General features: G+C 37.0%; 1 protein-coding gene across 2 annotated transcripts in view; it reads left to right on the top strand.

The window, feature by feature from the left end:
• Window positions 1–14,652, top strand: part of MIPOL1 (mirror-image polydactyly 1) — a 391,526-nt gene extending 376,874 nt beyond the window's left edge. For both annotated transcript variants that reach the window (XM_045288123.1, XM_045288121.1), the window contains one exon: window positions 12,492–14,652. In XM_045288123.1, coding sequence (XP_045144058.1) covers window positions 12,492–12,558 — 67 coding nt within the window. In that variant the 3' untranslated portion in view covers window positions 12,559–14,652. The remainder of the gene's footprint in view (window positions 1–12,491) is intronic.
• The last annotated feature ends 2,714 nt before the right edge of the window (window positions 14,653–17,366 follow it).

The following is a 17,366-nucleotide window of genomic DNA, read 5'->3' as shown; positions in this document are numbered from 1 at the left end:
TTTGTTCCCCTCAAATGGGATTATACAGTCATCATTGCTATCACTCCCCCCCACCCTTCCAGCACCCCCAGGAATCGTTGCCCCCATTACTGTTTCTGATGGTTTATCCATCTTGGATTTCATGCATCAAACGATCTTCATTATATAAATGAATGTAAGCCTCATTTTTTAATGTTGCATAGAATATAGTATCTTTTATACTGTTTGAAATATAGGTAACCTATTACCTACTTTGAATATTAGGGAAATTGGATAAAGAATGTCATATATCTAATCTAAGCAAAGTTAAATATACACGTGTAAAAATTGTGTTCTATTTAATATCGATGATAAATTCAAATTTGTTCATTAATTTAAAGGTATAAGAAAAAACAACAGCTATTAAAAACCCTGTGGAGTGCTGTTCTGCTGCGTAGAGTGTGGGGCACCCTGTCACTATGGGTTAGAATTAGCTCAACAACGAGTTTGATATAAATCACTGACACTAGATGAAACCCCATAAATAAAGTGATCCAGGAATTTCCAAGTCTGAGTGCAGTTTATTCCAGCTTTCTTCCTGTCTGCCCATATGACACAACCTCTCCTAATGATGCTCTCAAACTAATCATGGTTGACTGTATGCACCCCCTTTTTGTTGTTTTTCTTTTTTAAAATACTTGTTAACATAGCCTAAGATACCAGCTGCCAACAAATAGGGACAATATTATATATAAACAGATGTGATAGTAAGACCCCTATTATCATTTAAGAGAAAATGCCATTTCCAAAATATATCTATTTGATACCTATCAACTGATAGCTGAAATTTCCTCCATAAGATATTCACTGCAATGGGAGAATTTATTTGTACAAGATTAGCAAAAAACTTGTTGCAAAAAATAAAGAATGTAATTAATGTTACTGGATTGTACATGTAGAAATTATTGAGTTGGCTTGTGTTTTGTTATATATTTCTTAACAACTTTTAAAAGTGAAACATATATATTTATGTATATGTATATATATACACACACACACATATATGTGTATATATATATACATCAGTGGTGAAAATCTTAGAGAACCAGGTCCATAATGATAAGTGTAAGAATGGATGAATTAGTCTGCTCAGCTTCAAGTGTTTTTTTTTTTTTAATCTCTCTAGAATAATTACATTGGTACTAAATTTCAATAATTATCATTACCTTGTCTACTCTCTAGCCCATGGTTCCCCTTCCTTGATTCCCCTCCCACACCTGAAAAAAAACAAACTCACTTCCTCCCTTCCTCTCCTACCCCTCAAAAACAAACAAGCAAACAAACTCACTGTTGATCCCAATTCGTAGTGACCCTCTAGGATAGGGAGAACTGCCCCTGTGGGTTTCGGAGACTGTAACTCTTTAGGAGAGTAGAAAAGCTTATCTTCTGCTGCAGAGCAGGATGGTGGTTTTGAACTGCTAACCTTATGGTGAGCAGCCCAAAACATAACCCCTACACCACCAGGACTCCACTCTCACCCCAAATAATGATTAAAGAATGTTTCTTTTAATTTAAAAATACATCCTTGACTTTTTACACTAGTTGTCTGATTGAATATTTGCCTTTTTTGATTGACTGATGTCATCCAATAGAGTGTCCTCTTTTCACTGTTGAGAATAATGTTGTGATGTCCATGAGTGTGCATGTATCTTATTGGCTTAGACTTTTCTGGAATCTATATCAAGCAGAGGTAAGTTGGGTCATATGGGTATTTCTAGTCCCAACTTTTTCAGGAAAGCATCATAACACTTTCCACAGTGGTTGCACTTATTTTACAGACCCACTAGCAGGGAACAACCCTCTCTCCAGTCTCTCCATGTTTGTTGTTAGGAATGAAGGAGAAAAGGAAATTGGAAACATGGCAACGAAGTGGGATAAGTGATGGTGCATTGAGGGGATTGTAGTGCATGAGTGTGTATGAAATATAAAACCAATGATCTGCTATGTAAAGCCTCACCAAATTCACAATCACAGGAATAGTTACCAAATTATTTCAGGCTTAACTATTTGAGAAATTAATATAAACTTCTCCAATTACACAGTTCTGCCCAGAACTGCCTCAAACAACATGACTGCTGCTGTGACCATTTTACGTGAGATATAGAAAAGATGTGGCTCAAAATAATTTTATGAACCATAATAACGTTGTAAGCTATATTTCCTGAGTCTCATGTTGGGTCCACGATGAAGGAGGTTGTGTGCTTAATTAACAGTATCAGTTAAAAATATTACTAGAAATATTATTAGATTGGTAACTACAATTGAGGATTCCATGCTTTTGCTAAAAATAAGATTTTTTAATTGAATGTATTTGAACAAAATCAAGGCAACTACTCAAGTCCAGCTTACGCAGGCTGTAAGTTTATCAGCCACCAACATATCTATCGATATTGTGTTGGCTTATGTGTTGCAATTCATGATTCTAGAACCTATGCCACTAATATCCCCACATCATACCCTTCTCAATTGCCTTATGCATGTGAAATTGTGATAATGAAAAGGAAAACAAAAGAATTGATGCATTCAAATAGTGGTGTTGATGAAAAATATTAAAATTACTATGGACTGCCAGAAAACAAAAGTATAAGCAGAATCTCCCTTGTAAGTGAGAATGCCGCTATTCTCAACTTCAGCATGCAGGCGTTAGCCACATCACCAGGAAACACCAGTCTCTAGAAAATGACATCATGTTTGGTAAAGAAGAGAACCCATGAAAATGAAGGAAACTCTCAAAAAGATGCAATGTAGACCAACATGCCAACAATCCTGAAGATGGCACCCGACTGATCATGTTTCAGTGTGTTACCCATCAGGTCTCCATGAGATTGAGCCACACTGGAGGCAACTAACAACCACAAAACTTACCAACAACATTTCAGAATCGATGAAAATTCTCAAGTTCTGTGACCGTTAGAAGGTACTGCAGATACACAATGAGTCACGTAGGTAGTAGAGGACCTTTTCTATCCTTCTCTGGCTTCTGCTTAGACTCAGGTGTCTTAATATGAAGATTAACTGGGAGAAGACTCTTTGATTCTGTTACAGCATATACATGTAAACGTGAAAACACATTAGCAAGGCTAAGATTTTTAACACAACCTTTGTCAAGGAAAGTATTAAAGTAATTTCCTCCTAGCCATATGTAGATATTTTCTAAGAAATATATAAATATATAAGGCCACTTTATCATGTGTTAAATGTTTTTCTAGAGTACCTATTTGATAACTTAGTTTTAATCTAATAGCATCAGAAGCTAGCTAAATTCAAGAGGAGAGATGTGGATTGCCACCAGCACAAAGCGGATTCCTATGATATTAAAGTCAGACAGACCTCCATTCCCCAACGTTTTCACCATTTCTTGTACTAGCCATCCACTCCATAGCACTCTCTGCTCCTCTGCTGGGCTTGATAACTGATTGCACTGGCCACACAAAGCTCGCAGACCACACTCACTTATACGCAGTTTATTACAGAATTCCTTTAGTTACTGACTGTTGCTCTAACAGAGATAACACAGATAGATTAATAAACAGATGAATAAATAAATGAACAGAAATTGATTCTCTCAAACTTTAGCAAGCCAGACGGCCAAATTCAGGGAAAGAACAGCCACCATCAGAGCGTGTGGCAAAAGCTCCAGAGGCATCAGAAACCACAGTAGGGAGATGCTGAGACAGAGCAGAGGAGTGGTACCGAGACCATGAGGCAGAGTGGCAGCCTTCCTGGCCCATAGAAGGACACAGAGCCAAGGGGTCATGTGGCTGAGAGGCTGAGGACCAGAGAAAGACAATACCTGACAGCGTGGCTCAGAAGAGGCATTGTGGTCAAAAGAATTGTATGCTTACCATGTTGGAAGCTGGTAACTTCACTAGTAATCCGTCATAATCACGAGTGTTGTCTGTGAGCTCTGCGTAGCCATGGCAACAGGTTATGGGACCCATCAACGAAATAGAGTGTTGTGGGAGGAATGGTTAGTGTCAAAATGGATAAAAAAGAGTGGAGGATAGAGGTTTGTCTGATCTCTGCTTCATAGGAATCTTCCCTGGACTGATGTGGAGCTAGACTCTTCCCCGCTGCTGTGGCTGAACGATGTGTCAGCTACAGTGCCATTTCCTCAGGTCAGCAGGGGGTGAGTCCATATTAGAAAAAATCCTGGGTGAGTCAGAAAAGAGATGCCACTGGAGTTTAATCTTTGTTTGTCTTTTTCAAATCATTTTATCGGGGGCTCATACATGGAGTTTAATCTTGTGGGGGGGTGGAAATCTAGTAATAAATAATGCCAATGAGCACTGGGGGTAGGGGTGTTTCAGGCAGAGAAACAGTCTAGATAAAGTTATGGTATCAAGAAACAATGCATTGCATTGTATGTCTACATAGTTTAAAAACAGCAGCACCTGAGTGTAAAGGAGGGAGGGCTGAGGACTGTTGGTGTTGGTAGACCCTGCCACTTGGGAAGCACTGGACAATATATTTAGTCCCAAGGGATGGGAGTAGCCTTTCTAGGTGTGGATGATATTTATAATGCTCTCTTCCATACCATCCACATACCCATCCATGTCATATTGGAACTGAAGATAAGTGTACACCCTTCTCTCTATGCAGCCAGGTTTTGAATTTCTCTTAAAACAGAGTAGTAAAAAAAAAATTTTTTTTTAATTAAAAAAAAATTTTAAAACAGAATAGTACTTTGAAAGCTTGATCTTCTTGTGCTTACACAAGCTACAACTCTGGATCAGGATCAACTTGGATTTAACAGGATGAAACTCATGAAACTGGATACAATTCTTCTAACCAAGATAGATTTCAGCTTTTCTGCTAAGACCACAAGGCAGGCTACCTTTCTCTTAGCCATGCCCTGTTCAGGCTTCACCAAGAAGTGTACAAGAGTTCTCCACTCTACCATCAAATCTCCTGCCCCCAACCATTCAGCTCACTCTCAGTCCTAGAGTCAACAAGCCCACTGAAGTTGCTTCCCGACAGTGTCCAGCTTCCCAATACACTTGCTGCTGGCCGCTAGTTCTCTGCTGCTGGACTCTGCTGTAGTCACCACCATTTCAAGTGATCTCCAGTGTTTCAGCTTCTCTCCTCTTTGTGTAGGTGTTTAGTACAGAGACCCCCAGGTCTGATGTGCTCTGTGCCAGACTCTTCCAGATCTAATGAGGTCTCCCCAAAGCTCTATGCAATTGGTCCTATGTAAGCCCACTTCTTGCCCATTTGATGTCATGGCCCTCCACTAGACCGTGAACTGAAAGTTTGCTGTCACTTAAAGTGCAAAGTAATTGAGCAATTCCCATAAAGTAATTTAATCCTATTAGGTGGTTTTGCAAATCCTCTCAGTCTAGTAGCCTCAGCAAACCCTTTGTAAAACTGTGGCCTTGCCATTCATTTCGTGGGTTACTAAATCAAGGCTAGAAACACTATATAGAAGAGAAACATTTTATTGTAAGTGCTGCAGTTCGTTTTCACCCTCAGTAAATTGGTCGTGTGATAATCGGTTTTGTTTCTACATTCCTGCTGTTAGTAGGTTTTATTTTTCCCCCCATTTTCTCTAAGATGAGAATTTTTTAATTTTTACTATGTCTGGTTCTGGATAAATTAGACCTATCTTCAAGTCAACCACAATCTATTAACACTGATTTTCCTAGCAAGAATACAACAAAATTAAAATGTGTTGGGTTTAAAACATTATAAGACAGGCTCTTTCTAAGCCTTGAAAAATACTAATCTATTTAATAAAAAATAGATTTCCTTTTGGAAAGGCAAAGTGCACCATGCTATCATCTTTTGTAGTATATGGTTTATTTTTATTAAGAGTACCTCATAGACTTTAACTGTTGAGAAATAAACACAAATCATTAAATTAAATTTAAAAATTAATTGCTATGTGTTGTGAACCAGATTACGCATAATTCAGCAGCAAGTCGTGATGCAGGAACACACCACAGTTGTCTAGTATCGATGCTACTTAGAAACCTCTCAGTAAACCTCTGTTTACCTGACACAGATCATTAGATTAGACTTTGTTTGAATACTGCTGCGGGGGCAGGGAATTATTTAAGGTGGCTCTTCTACCCAAAGTCTCTAACTCCCACCAAAGGACCTTTCCCTGCATGAATCTCTTAAGAAGGTGGGAGAAGTTATTGATAGGATTCACCTGTGAGTCATTGGGAAGAGTCCCGGGAGTGCCATCCTGCTGTGTATAAAATGAACATTCAGAGAAGCAGGAGGACGGACCTCATGACCAGCAAGAGCCAGGAGTGGAGCACTTCCTCTGGACCCAGGATTCCTGTGCAGCGAGCCTCCTGGATCCAGATGACAGCTACAACATGACAGCTATAACACAGCATGTGACAGTGATGGACTTCCAAGCCCACATAGCAAATAAAGATGAGTGCTTTTGTGCAGGAGGCTGGCTCGTGGAGCACCGTGCCTCTGGGCACTTAATTCAGGGAGATACGTTTGCTGACCCACAGAGTTTCAGCTGAATGTCTTCAACTTGAGGCTTCTAGCACAGGAGCATACCTTTTGGCTAATGGAAGCAGCAGTCAAGAGATTAAAAAAAAAAATGTGTTGCATTAGGCAAATCTGCACAAGACTTCCTTAGAGTTTTGAAAAGCAAGGATATTACTTTGAGGACTAAGGGGCCCTTGACCCAAGCCATGGTATTTTCCATGACCTCATAGGCATGTGAAAGTTGGACATTGAATAAGGAAGACCAAAGAAGCATCTATGCATTTGAATTGTGGTGCTGGCAAAGAATATTGACAGTATCATGGGCTGCTAAAAGGACAAACTGCTCTGTCTTGAAAGAAATACAGCCAGGATATTCCTTCGAGGCAAGGATGGCATGGCTTCATCTAACATACTTTGGGTATGCTGTCAGGAGAGACCAGTCTCTGGAGAAGGATAGCATGTTTGGTAAAGTAGAGGGGCCGCAAAAAAGAGGAAGGCCCTTAAAAGGATGGATTGGCACAGGGACTGCAACAATGGGCTTGAGCTTAGGAACAATTGTGAGGATGGTACTGGATCCATGTTCTCTTGTACATGGATCGAAACCATCTTGATAGCCCCTAACAACAACTTGCCCTTTGAGCACTTCTTATAGCAGACTTGACAGAATTTTGTAATGTCTCCTGATAAACAACTCAACTCTGAGCATTTATCACTGGCATTACGACTTGTAAACTTGCATAATAAACACTTTAATCATGAATTTTGTCTGTGAGTTCTGTGAAACCATTGCCATAGATATGAGAACCCAGCTAGATAAAGTAGAAATCATCAATTAAGGGTCCATACCTATAAAATTCCATATACCGTACATACTCGTGTACAAGCCGAGTTTTTCAGCACAGTTTTAATGCAGTTTTTGTGGTAAAATTAGGCGCCAGGACTGATAGTCGGGTCGGCTTATACTCGAGTATATACGATAGCCCTTTAAGTGCTCTCTTTGGGATGGTCAGTAGTGCTTTTAGTTGACCCACTATAGCTGTTCCGTTATCTTAGTGTCAGTCCCCTCTTAGTTACTATGTACCTTACTTGATTGCTAACCTTACTGCTTTAGCTGCTGGAGCTAACCTCTAGGACTAATAGAAAAAGGGAAATAATATAAATTTAGAAATATTGTTTTCAGCAATCATTTAACAAACAGTCTCAAAATATCTTTGTAAACAAGACAAAAAGTGATCAATTAAACCAAATAAGAACATGCATTATGATGCTGTAAGGTTGTGTCCAAGACTTTGCCTCAGTATTTTTTATTTGGTTCTTCACTGTTCAGTGTGTTTCTGAAGTTTTCTATTGGAGGAATAATTGTTCTCTGGCTCGTTTAGATTTCTCTAACTCTCCATGAAAACACAAGTGTAACGGGTCAAGTTCATGGCCTACATTAAGAATGTAGAAGTGCTTTGTTTTGTTTTTCTGGGGAGAAAATTGTCTTCTCATCATAAATTTTCCTAAGAGCTCAAATTGATAGCTACAAAAATTATTTTCAAAATTGGAATCTACAGTGAGTGTTTTACTTTGGTAGGATTCATTTAGTGCTGAGGAATCTGCCCTGTCTTCACGACGCTCTTTTAGACAATCTCTTTTTAAATACTCTTACCAACAAGAATGATACAGTCGCACCAAACTTAAGAAATATACTTGCACAGTCACAGTACATTTGGAAACAATACAGGATGTCACAAAGATCAGAAACTTGGTAGGTAGACGGAGGGCTACATCCCATCATCAAAACTCACTAGCTGCATGGCTTTGATCAAAACTTTCTCTGTGTTTTAGGTTAGTCAGCTCATGTATAATGAAATCAAATATACACATAAATTGCCTCTCATAGTTTCTGCCACAGAGGCAGTAGTCATTAAGTAGTATTTGCTCTTCAAAATATACCATAATTTTTATTAAGAGTGAAAATGGAAGCAAACCAAGTAGAAAAATTGATAAGGAACTCATAGTCTATCTACTTGATGTACAGTTTATTAGATTACATTGACACAGCAATGGACTTCAACATAGCAGCAGTGGTGAGCAGAGTGCAGGACTGGGCAGTGTTTCATTCTGTTAAACAGAGTCACAATGGTTCGGACCCTACCTGACGGAACCTAATAAAAACATGTACATGTATGTTAATATGCTTTACTGAGTGGCCATACTCGCTGCCACTGAGTCAATGCTGACGTACAGTGACACGCTGTGGGTTTCTGCAACTGTAACTGTTTACAGGAGTAGAAAGCCCGGTCTTTCTCCGGAGGAGGGGCTGCGGGGGATTTTCAATTGCCTACCGTTCAGATCTCAGCCCATCGCATAACCACTACACCACCAAGGCGCCTGTTAATATGTTTTAGTTAACTAAAATATATAACAGTAGAGTTCAACGAAAAATAGGCTAGGGCACTATAACTATACATTTGTTTTTTAATTTTTATAGAAATTATATTGCTCCTGAAATGGCAGATGAAATACACCAGGACAAGTTTTGCCACTTTAAAATATGTAAGAAAATGAGGGTAAGGTTTTAATGAAGCAATTAACACAAATAACCTATTAAACTATAATCTGAAGTCTAAATCTCTGGTAAACCAAATCCTAGTGGAAATGGCTTTAAAATAAAGACAAAGAACTAGGCCTACATTTCTCAGTCTTATCTTAGAACCTCGTATGAGGGTTTATTTCTTTGCTTCGGCTTCCTTGTCTTTCAAGTGGAGAATCCTTAATCCTAACCCCAGCCCTTTTCCAATTTCATGATGCCTTGGAAATATGCCATTTAGGAATGTGTATAGTAAATAGAGCCTATTTTAGAGAGCTGTGTAATGTTCTAAAGGATATGATCGATTGAGACAGTAGAGCATAGCCTATAGGCAAATCCTGTAAGGTGCTTTAATACACACACACACACACACACACACACACACACACACACACACACACCCTTCTACCTTCCTTTTGGCACATCCCATGTTTGGCAGGTGTATTCCATTCCTTACAGGAAGGAATAGGTGCTTCATTGTATTTTTGAAGTCAGGTAGCTTTTGCAAAACCGGTAATTGACATTTTCCTCATTTCTGAGATCGTATTTTCATAAATCATTCAACCTGGATAAACGGAGAATGTGGTTAATCTAGTAATTGTTGAAATTTGGTAAAGACGTTGCAAAACATGGTACTTAAGTTTTTCCTTCTCATCTCTTACTTGAGGAAAGAGTAAGGAGTCTACAGTAGACAGGCAGGGAAAAAGAGGAAGACCGCAGCCAAATGAATCGGCACCGGAGCTGTAGCATAAAATTGTAGCATAACAATGTCAAAGAGGGCGTAGGGCCAGGCAGTGTTTCGTTCTGTTGTACCCACGGTCACTGTGATTCGACACGCACTCAACAACTCTTCACACCAAGACGTGTAAGGAGGGAAATGTCCTAGTGTATAAAAAAGAAGCAACAGTCAGATGAGCCTGAAGCCAAAGAGTAGATTATGACGGAGCTTTTTATGTTTTTTCTTTAAATAGTTTAAAAAAAAACATGATAGTATAAAGTGCCGACATTTAACGCCAATATCAGGATTAAATTAGCAGTATTTCTTGTGGGGTTGCAGTCCACCGTGCGCCTGTTTATTCCTGAGAGAATGTGTTTAAACAAGTCACGACCATCAGAGGAGGACCACATACAAGTTCTCTCGGTCATATGTTTGTCTTAGTCTTGTGAGCATTCTTTAAAGAACCGTCCAATCAAAACAGCTACTGCCAAGGGATCCACGGTGCCGGTGAAATTCAAAGCCGAGAAGTTAACTCGGGTCGTGGTGGCGGTTTTGAGGCATTCCAAAAAGGGCAATCCTGATGTAATTTCTTAAAAACACCCGACGATTACAGGAGTTTATTAGTAAGAAGTTTTAAGAAAATCAAATACTGCGTTGATGAGAAAAAAGAATGGGAAAGCGGCCCCAAGGAATTTTTCCTTCATAACAATTTGCCTGCTTATTCTTTAGAATAGCCAGGAGAATTTCCTTGGGAAACTGTACCCCAGCCACCCTACAACCCTGATCTTGCCCCTTCAGACTTCTTTTGGTTCCCCAAACTCAAAAGAAATTTCCAAGGAACATGATATGCCCAAACTGCCCTTTACGTGGAGGGAGGGGAAGCACACAGATCCCCAGGGAAGGTTAGAGACATGGAAACACTGCCGTCGGAAGTGGACACTATAGACCGACGTGGAGGATTTGTCAAGAAATAATGGCTCCACATTTCTATATTTTTTATTTAATAAAGGTTTCTATCATTTTGTAGCAATGCTTTTTTTTTTTTTAACTTACCCATAAATACAGAGTGCTTCTACTGAGAACTATTTGGCAACCATTAATTCAAGTTACTCTGAGATTTTGACAGTAAACTATAGTTCACTTAAGACACTTCTAAACCTTAGGCTGTAGTTTTCTGATTCATCCTCCACACCTCATTTGAATTTCTAAAATTTTGCTTTAAAGGATTTATGTAGTCCTGTGAATTGTAAAATCACAAGGGAAACTCCAACTAATACAGACTACTCTGTGAATGCAGTGAATGGTCCAGTGAACCTCTTAGTTATTTCAGATGTTTGTGTGAAGCTGTTTGTGTGGATATGTAAGGCGAATGCATGGTTTCCAAATAAGAAATGCAATAACTTTAAGCAAGATTCATCTTTTTTACTCTAAGGTCATTATTCCATCTCTCGAAATAAAGGTTTTGATTCATTGACTTGCTTTGCACGCTATCCTGCTTTCGGTTAACAGAACTCCTGGAATATGCAGAACCATCCAGCACACTTGAGCTGCACGTCAGTGTTGTGTGCGGTCGACTAACTCATTCCTGGATGAAACTTCCAAACTGACTGAACTATTGGGCATGACAGAAAATACCCCTATGCCTTCAGCGACTTGCTCTGTGTCGTGTTAATTTGCAGAGGACCCTGATGCATGGGTTCCATATAATAAAAAGGATACCAACTGTGAAGCGGGCTAGGCATGGAACAACCACTTTGGGAAAGAAAACCTGTGTATTTGAAAGATTTGTAAATGTATGAATTTAGCAAGATTTTGGGTTAGCTTTTATGCTTTCTGTAAAATAATAATAACAGTGGTCTGACTCTGTCATCATTTGGCAAGAAAATTCTGAATGATGCACGTGAAAGCAATCTCTCTCCTATAGAATAACCAAAGAACTATGAACACCGAGAATACGGTTTCAAACTTTTGACTATTTTTCAGTTTAGTAGTGGATTTTTCTATCAACTATAAAAATCACTTTATTTGACAAAACAGCCTGCTGATCATAGGTAATTCCTAGTCTATTCACAATATCTAGGAGTAGAAACTTCTTTTTTTGGTGGCCGGGGGACTTCTTTTTAAAGGTAATGCAGAAAGTCTGGATTTATTGGTGTTAAATCATTTGCATGCTACTTGAACAGGAAGTCCCATCCCCCCATCCTGTGCCCTCCCCACCCCCCCAGCACCAGATTCCTTGCTTTAATTTAATCAGCTGACTTTAAGGAAAGAAAGAAACTCAATGTGTTATTTACTTAACTATAAGATTGCTGGTATTTTTGTGTTGGAAAATGTGCTTTTTAAATTTGTTTAGTTAAAATCAATTTGAAACTGTGCTGCGTTTAATATGCTCTCCTGTCGTTGCCTAGTCCACGACTGGTTCACAACCTTAATGCAACCAGTTAAATGTCTCAAAGTGGATCCTGGTGAGTATCTTCGCGAAGCATCTGATGCTGACTTCGTCCCAGGATCTAGGTTAAAGTTTGCTGTTGCTGTTGTTTTAACCTGAAATCCTTGACATGCTGTGCCAGTGTCTCTCTGACAGTAATGCTTTGTGTCTTCCGGAGACTTCCGCCCAGGGCTGTTGGTCACAGGAAAACACTGTTCTTCTTCAGTCAAAACATAACTAACAATAATCACACTTTTTATTCTTTTCTGCTCTCCCATACCACCCTCCCCCTAACTTAGACTGGAAAGGCTGGTGGACGTCCTGAGGAAGAAAGTTGGAACAGGGACCATCAGGACGGTGATCTGACTGAAACCCCGCCAGTCTGGGGAGGCAGTCACATCTGGTGACCAGGCTGCTTCATTCAGCACTGTGTCAACACGACAGCCTTAACTTAGCAAACAGCTGTTCGAAGTGGGCCACTCCAACCACATTCCAAGCTGAGATAAAATCAAATCACCAATGTTTAACCACTTTGCTGCTGACTTGGGTTATTTATCCAAATGTATTAACTGCAGACTTTTAAAAAACCAGTGGGGAACTATAAGGTTGCAGCTTATTTTGTAGCTGTCTTATATCTCAGTCTATTTTTATATTAATCTTTTTACTGAGATATGATTACAAGAACATGGTAAAGTTGTTCATGATCATATCTTTGCAAATGACCCTTGTGGAATCAAAATGAAGCACAGTAAATTTTGTTTAAACCCTACTCTACTCTGTGAGTCAGAATTTCAAATATAAGCATATTTTAAGATAGAATGTATATCTTAGCAAAGGAGAGAAGGTTCAGCTATAAGAATTGTAACTTTTATTCAATGCTTATGTATAATTTTTGCTGATATTAAAGAATATTAAGTACAGATGCTAGAAATTAAATGTATAATTTACTTTAGTAAGAGTAAAGTATGTTGCAATATTCTTCATAATATTTTGTTTCACTGTAAGTAAAATGCTAACAACGTTCAATGATGAAAAAAGACTGCCAACATGTATTCATATTCAGAATCTTTTTATTGTTGGGAAAATTATCTGAAGCTTAAAAAAACCTATCAAAATTACCAAGTCTCAGTCCAGTAGACCAGGTCACATTCTGCTTGAAAATCAGCATGTGGTAGCGTGCTCCTATTCCAAAAGATTAGAGGCCACCAAACTAAGTAAGTTTTCTTTTTGATTGTCATGACTTAGATTATTATTGGATCTCTGGAAGAGAGGGCTCCCATACATAATAAAATCAGAATGTGAAGTGTTAGTTTAAAAAGAATAAAGAAACCCTGCATCTTGGTCCTGGTTACCTACATTCTCTTTTTGTATTTTTGCGTTTTCTTTTATTGAAAAGATTGTTTAAAATAGTGCATACAAGTCACTTTTAATCATGTGAAGTTATGAATAAAATAGATTTTATGTATTTGGCTATAGGCGGTGAAAACATCATTTTGTAAAGATTAAGTAGATGAGAGGTCAATAGGAAATGACCATGCCTGGAACTGGATGAGCTAGGTCGGTTGAGATTGAATCAGTAAACATGTCATAATGCAATACAAATTTTTCTGATCCCTTAAAGAGTATAAGTTCATCTTGAAGATTGACCTAAATTATCTACAATTGCCTGTTTTCAAGAGTGGAATAGAATAATTTACTAAAACTAATCCATCATATGCCATTGGAGATTATTCCCTTGAATTTACCTCTGCAGAAAAGTGCTTCCTCATAGATTAAATTCTATCCTAATATGCATCCTCATAGATTAAAATAGAATCAGAATGACAAATGTTACTTTTCTTGTTAAATCTATAACCATTAACTTAACTAGCATTCGGAATCATCCGGTTGAGTTTGAATTTAGAATTTACTCACATTGTCATGTTCTAAAATTATTTTTTTAAACTATGAGAATTAGAAAAATATAGATAGAAGACTTGTATAGTTACAAAAGTATGCATAATTTTACATTGGGCTCTCTATGGAAACATAAAACAGACCCTTACTGAAGTCACCCAGGATGTGCAGGAAACTAGAAAACTCACTCTTTTCAGAAAACACAAAATAGTAGTACATTCCTGATCCTTCTCCCCAAATTCACAAGTAAACTTCCATTTTCAGTTCAGCGCTGGAGGACATAAGGCTCTCTCCTGAGTCACTTTGCTCGGGTTTTGGAAAGCACAAAGTAAAGTATAAAAACATCTCAGAATGTTCAGGCATCTTTTTATATACTTAAATGATCAGATTGAGAGGAATTGATCCTTATTATCAATTTCCACAATGATTTTTAGAGAGTGTGATATTATAAAGCTAAATGCACAAAATAGCTGTGATATTGATTGTCACTCAGTGTAAGTAGCTCAGAAACCAGACTCCCAGCCCTCAAGTGGATGACTGCTCATCGCGATCCTGTAAGACAAGCTTTCCGACACCTGCCCTTGTGCGTTTCCAAGATTGTTAACTCCTTTTGCGGGTAGAAAGCCGGTTTGCTCCCTCAGGATGGCCAATGATTTAGAACTGCTGACCTAATTTTATCATTGATTTGAGTTTTTGTCCTTTAAAATGTCTACCACGAATGATGAAGGCAATGAATGTACAAATGTGCTTTACACAATTGATGTATGTATGGACTGTGATAAAAGTTATATGTGCCCCTAATAAAATGATTTTTTTTAAATAAAATAAATTGTCTATCACAAATATTTCAGAATAGTCTAGTTTTTGTAGGAAGAAATGTTCTTGTTGACTGAAGGCCAGCTGTCTGCTGATCCCATGATCATAGAGCCTCAGAATTATTCCATATTGCTCAGATATGTTGCTTTCAGTCTAATTCCTGTAGTAATAGGAGAACCCACAGCTCATAAAAATAAGTACTTTGATGATATACAAAATCCTTTCACACCTTTTGTTGTCTTTCCAGCCTCTCAACAACCATATAATATTAATAGTATATTGCATAGCAATTATGTAATGATGATATGATAATTTTAGTATTAGTGTTACTGTTAACACATCCATGTTACAGATAAGGAAACAGAATCCAGAGAGGCTAGGAACTTGCCAAGGATCTATTTGACTCACAACTGCTGTCTAATGACTAAAAGCCATGCTACTGTGGGTCCTCCAAATGTCCTACAAGCCAAATAATTAAAATATGTTCATGCGTGCAATCTCTGTTGTTATTGTTCTGTTTCATTAATAAGCTTTCATTGAATTATCTAACAGTTATACTTAGTTCTGTAAGTACAGTAAATGCTTGATATCATTACTATTTCTCTGTAGAATTATACTAACAGGATGCTTTCTCATAGCTAAGGGAAAGCTAATTATAAATTATAAATGTATAATTATAAATATAACTGATATCATACTACAAATATTATAAACTATTATAATACTGTAATATTTATAAGTATTGTGATTTTATTGATAAATAATCAATGATAAAATTTTATTAAAATAACCTAGAGTTTCTTTATATTATTTTGACTTTGACTTGATTAATAAAATGGTACTTTAAATTTACGCTATCTCCTTATAACTTTTCATTCTCCCTTTATAAATAACACATTAAAATCTTTATACTTAGCATATTTTAATATATTTGCTCTAGAAATGTTTTGATTGTTCTTTATAATGAGAATATTGACACTATATATCTCTTTTTTTACAAATACCTGAAGAATATTCTTACCATATCACCTACTGATAAAATTTGTTTATAGCACAAAGAAATTATAGTATTAAAGCTTTACAGTTTATATTGCTTATATCCATTGCCATCAATATAATTTCAACTCATATATTACTCCATAGAGTTTCTGAAGCTGTGAACTGTGTGGGAGCAGACTGCCACATCTCTCCCCCAAGGAGGGACTGGTGAATTTGAACCACTGCCCTTGTCAGTTGAAGGCTAAGCCAGTGTATCACCAGGGCTCCTTAATATTGTATATAGTTTCATAGGAAATACTATTATATTTAATGTTTTTGAATATTAATTTTTCCCATTTTCAAATGATAATACTCAATGAGACCTGAGATGATAAAACAGCCACGGGTTACACATTTTGTTGTTTTACATATGGTTGGCTTCTTGTAATCATATTTAAGACACTACTTTTTTACAATTAAGATTGTGTTGTTAATAATTATTCGTCATGATTAATCTGTGTAATTTTTATGTATACATTCATATATGTTTATAGCTTTATATACTATAAATACTATATATAACCATATAGTATATAAAACGCTGTCTATATGAATATACACACATATACACATAGATAAACTAAAAAAATTGACTTTGTTGGAAAATTGATTTTTAAGTCAACTGTTAGACTCTAGTGGTTTCAGTGTTTTGTTCATTTTAATTGGAAATGCACTGGTTTTTGAGGCTTTTAAACAAATACATAGAATAGTTGAAAGATTTATATTGCTCATGCTTAACTAAATATGTCATCTCTAGAAAAATTGTGGTTTATTTTGGCACTGTTATAAAAAACTCAAATATTTTAAACATTTGTTAAGTTGGAGCTTGCACATTTGAACTAGTAGCATGCGTTCCAGAATAACATCTCGAGTTACCAAACTGCTTGTAATAAACTTTTCAGTAGAATACATTTTTTCAAGTTTTCTTTTTGATTATGTGTTTTAGTGTTATTTAAGGTTAATCAGTAAAGTTGAAGTTATTATTTATTTAATGTAGAACATCATAAGTAGAATTTTATAATCATAAATGTGTACTTTTGTAATTATTAACATTCTGCATGCTCGTAATCATTTCCTTATACAATTCTTAGTATTTTTATTTAGTTCTTATTTTTTTTTCCAAATACAGTTTGGGAGAAAACTACAATTTGGAAGCCATGAATTTCTTGGGTATATTATTATTAACAAAGGTGCATTTTAATGCACAGACTCAAAATACTTAAAAATAAATTTTTTTATTCATATAAAATTCCCTATTGCAAACTCTGCACAGTTTTCATTGCAGTTCTTACACATTAATCTTATGCAAGTTCATAAGTGTAAAATTAGAAGACATTGCCTTGGATATGAATAATAAAATACATTGCAGTAAGGCAGTGGTTCTCAACCTGTGGGTCACGACCCCTTTGGGCATTGAAGAACCC

The sequence above is a fragment of the Echinops telfairi genome, unplaced genomic scaffold, assembly GCF_000313985.2.
Source record: "Echinops telfairi isolate 266 unplaced genomic scaffold, ASM31398v2 ScPeMD7_18;HRSCAF=68, whole genome shotgun sequence".
Taxonomy (NCBI): Eukaryota; Metazoa; Chordata; class Mammalia; order Afrosoricida; family Tenrecidae; genus Echinops; species Echinops telfairi.
This window is presented reverse-complemented; position numbering and strand designations above follow the sequence as displayed.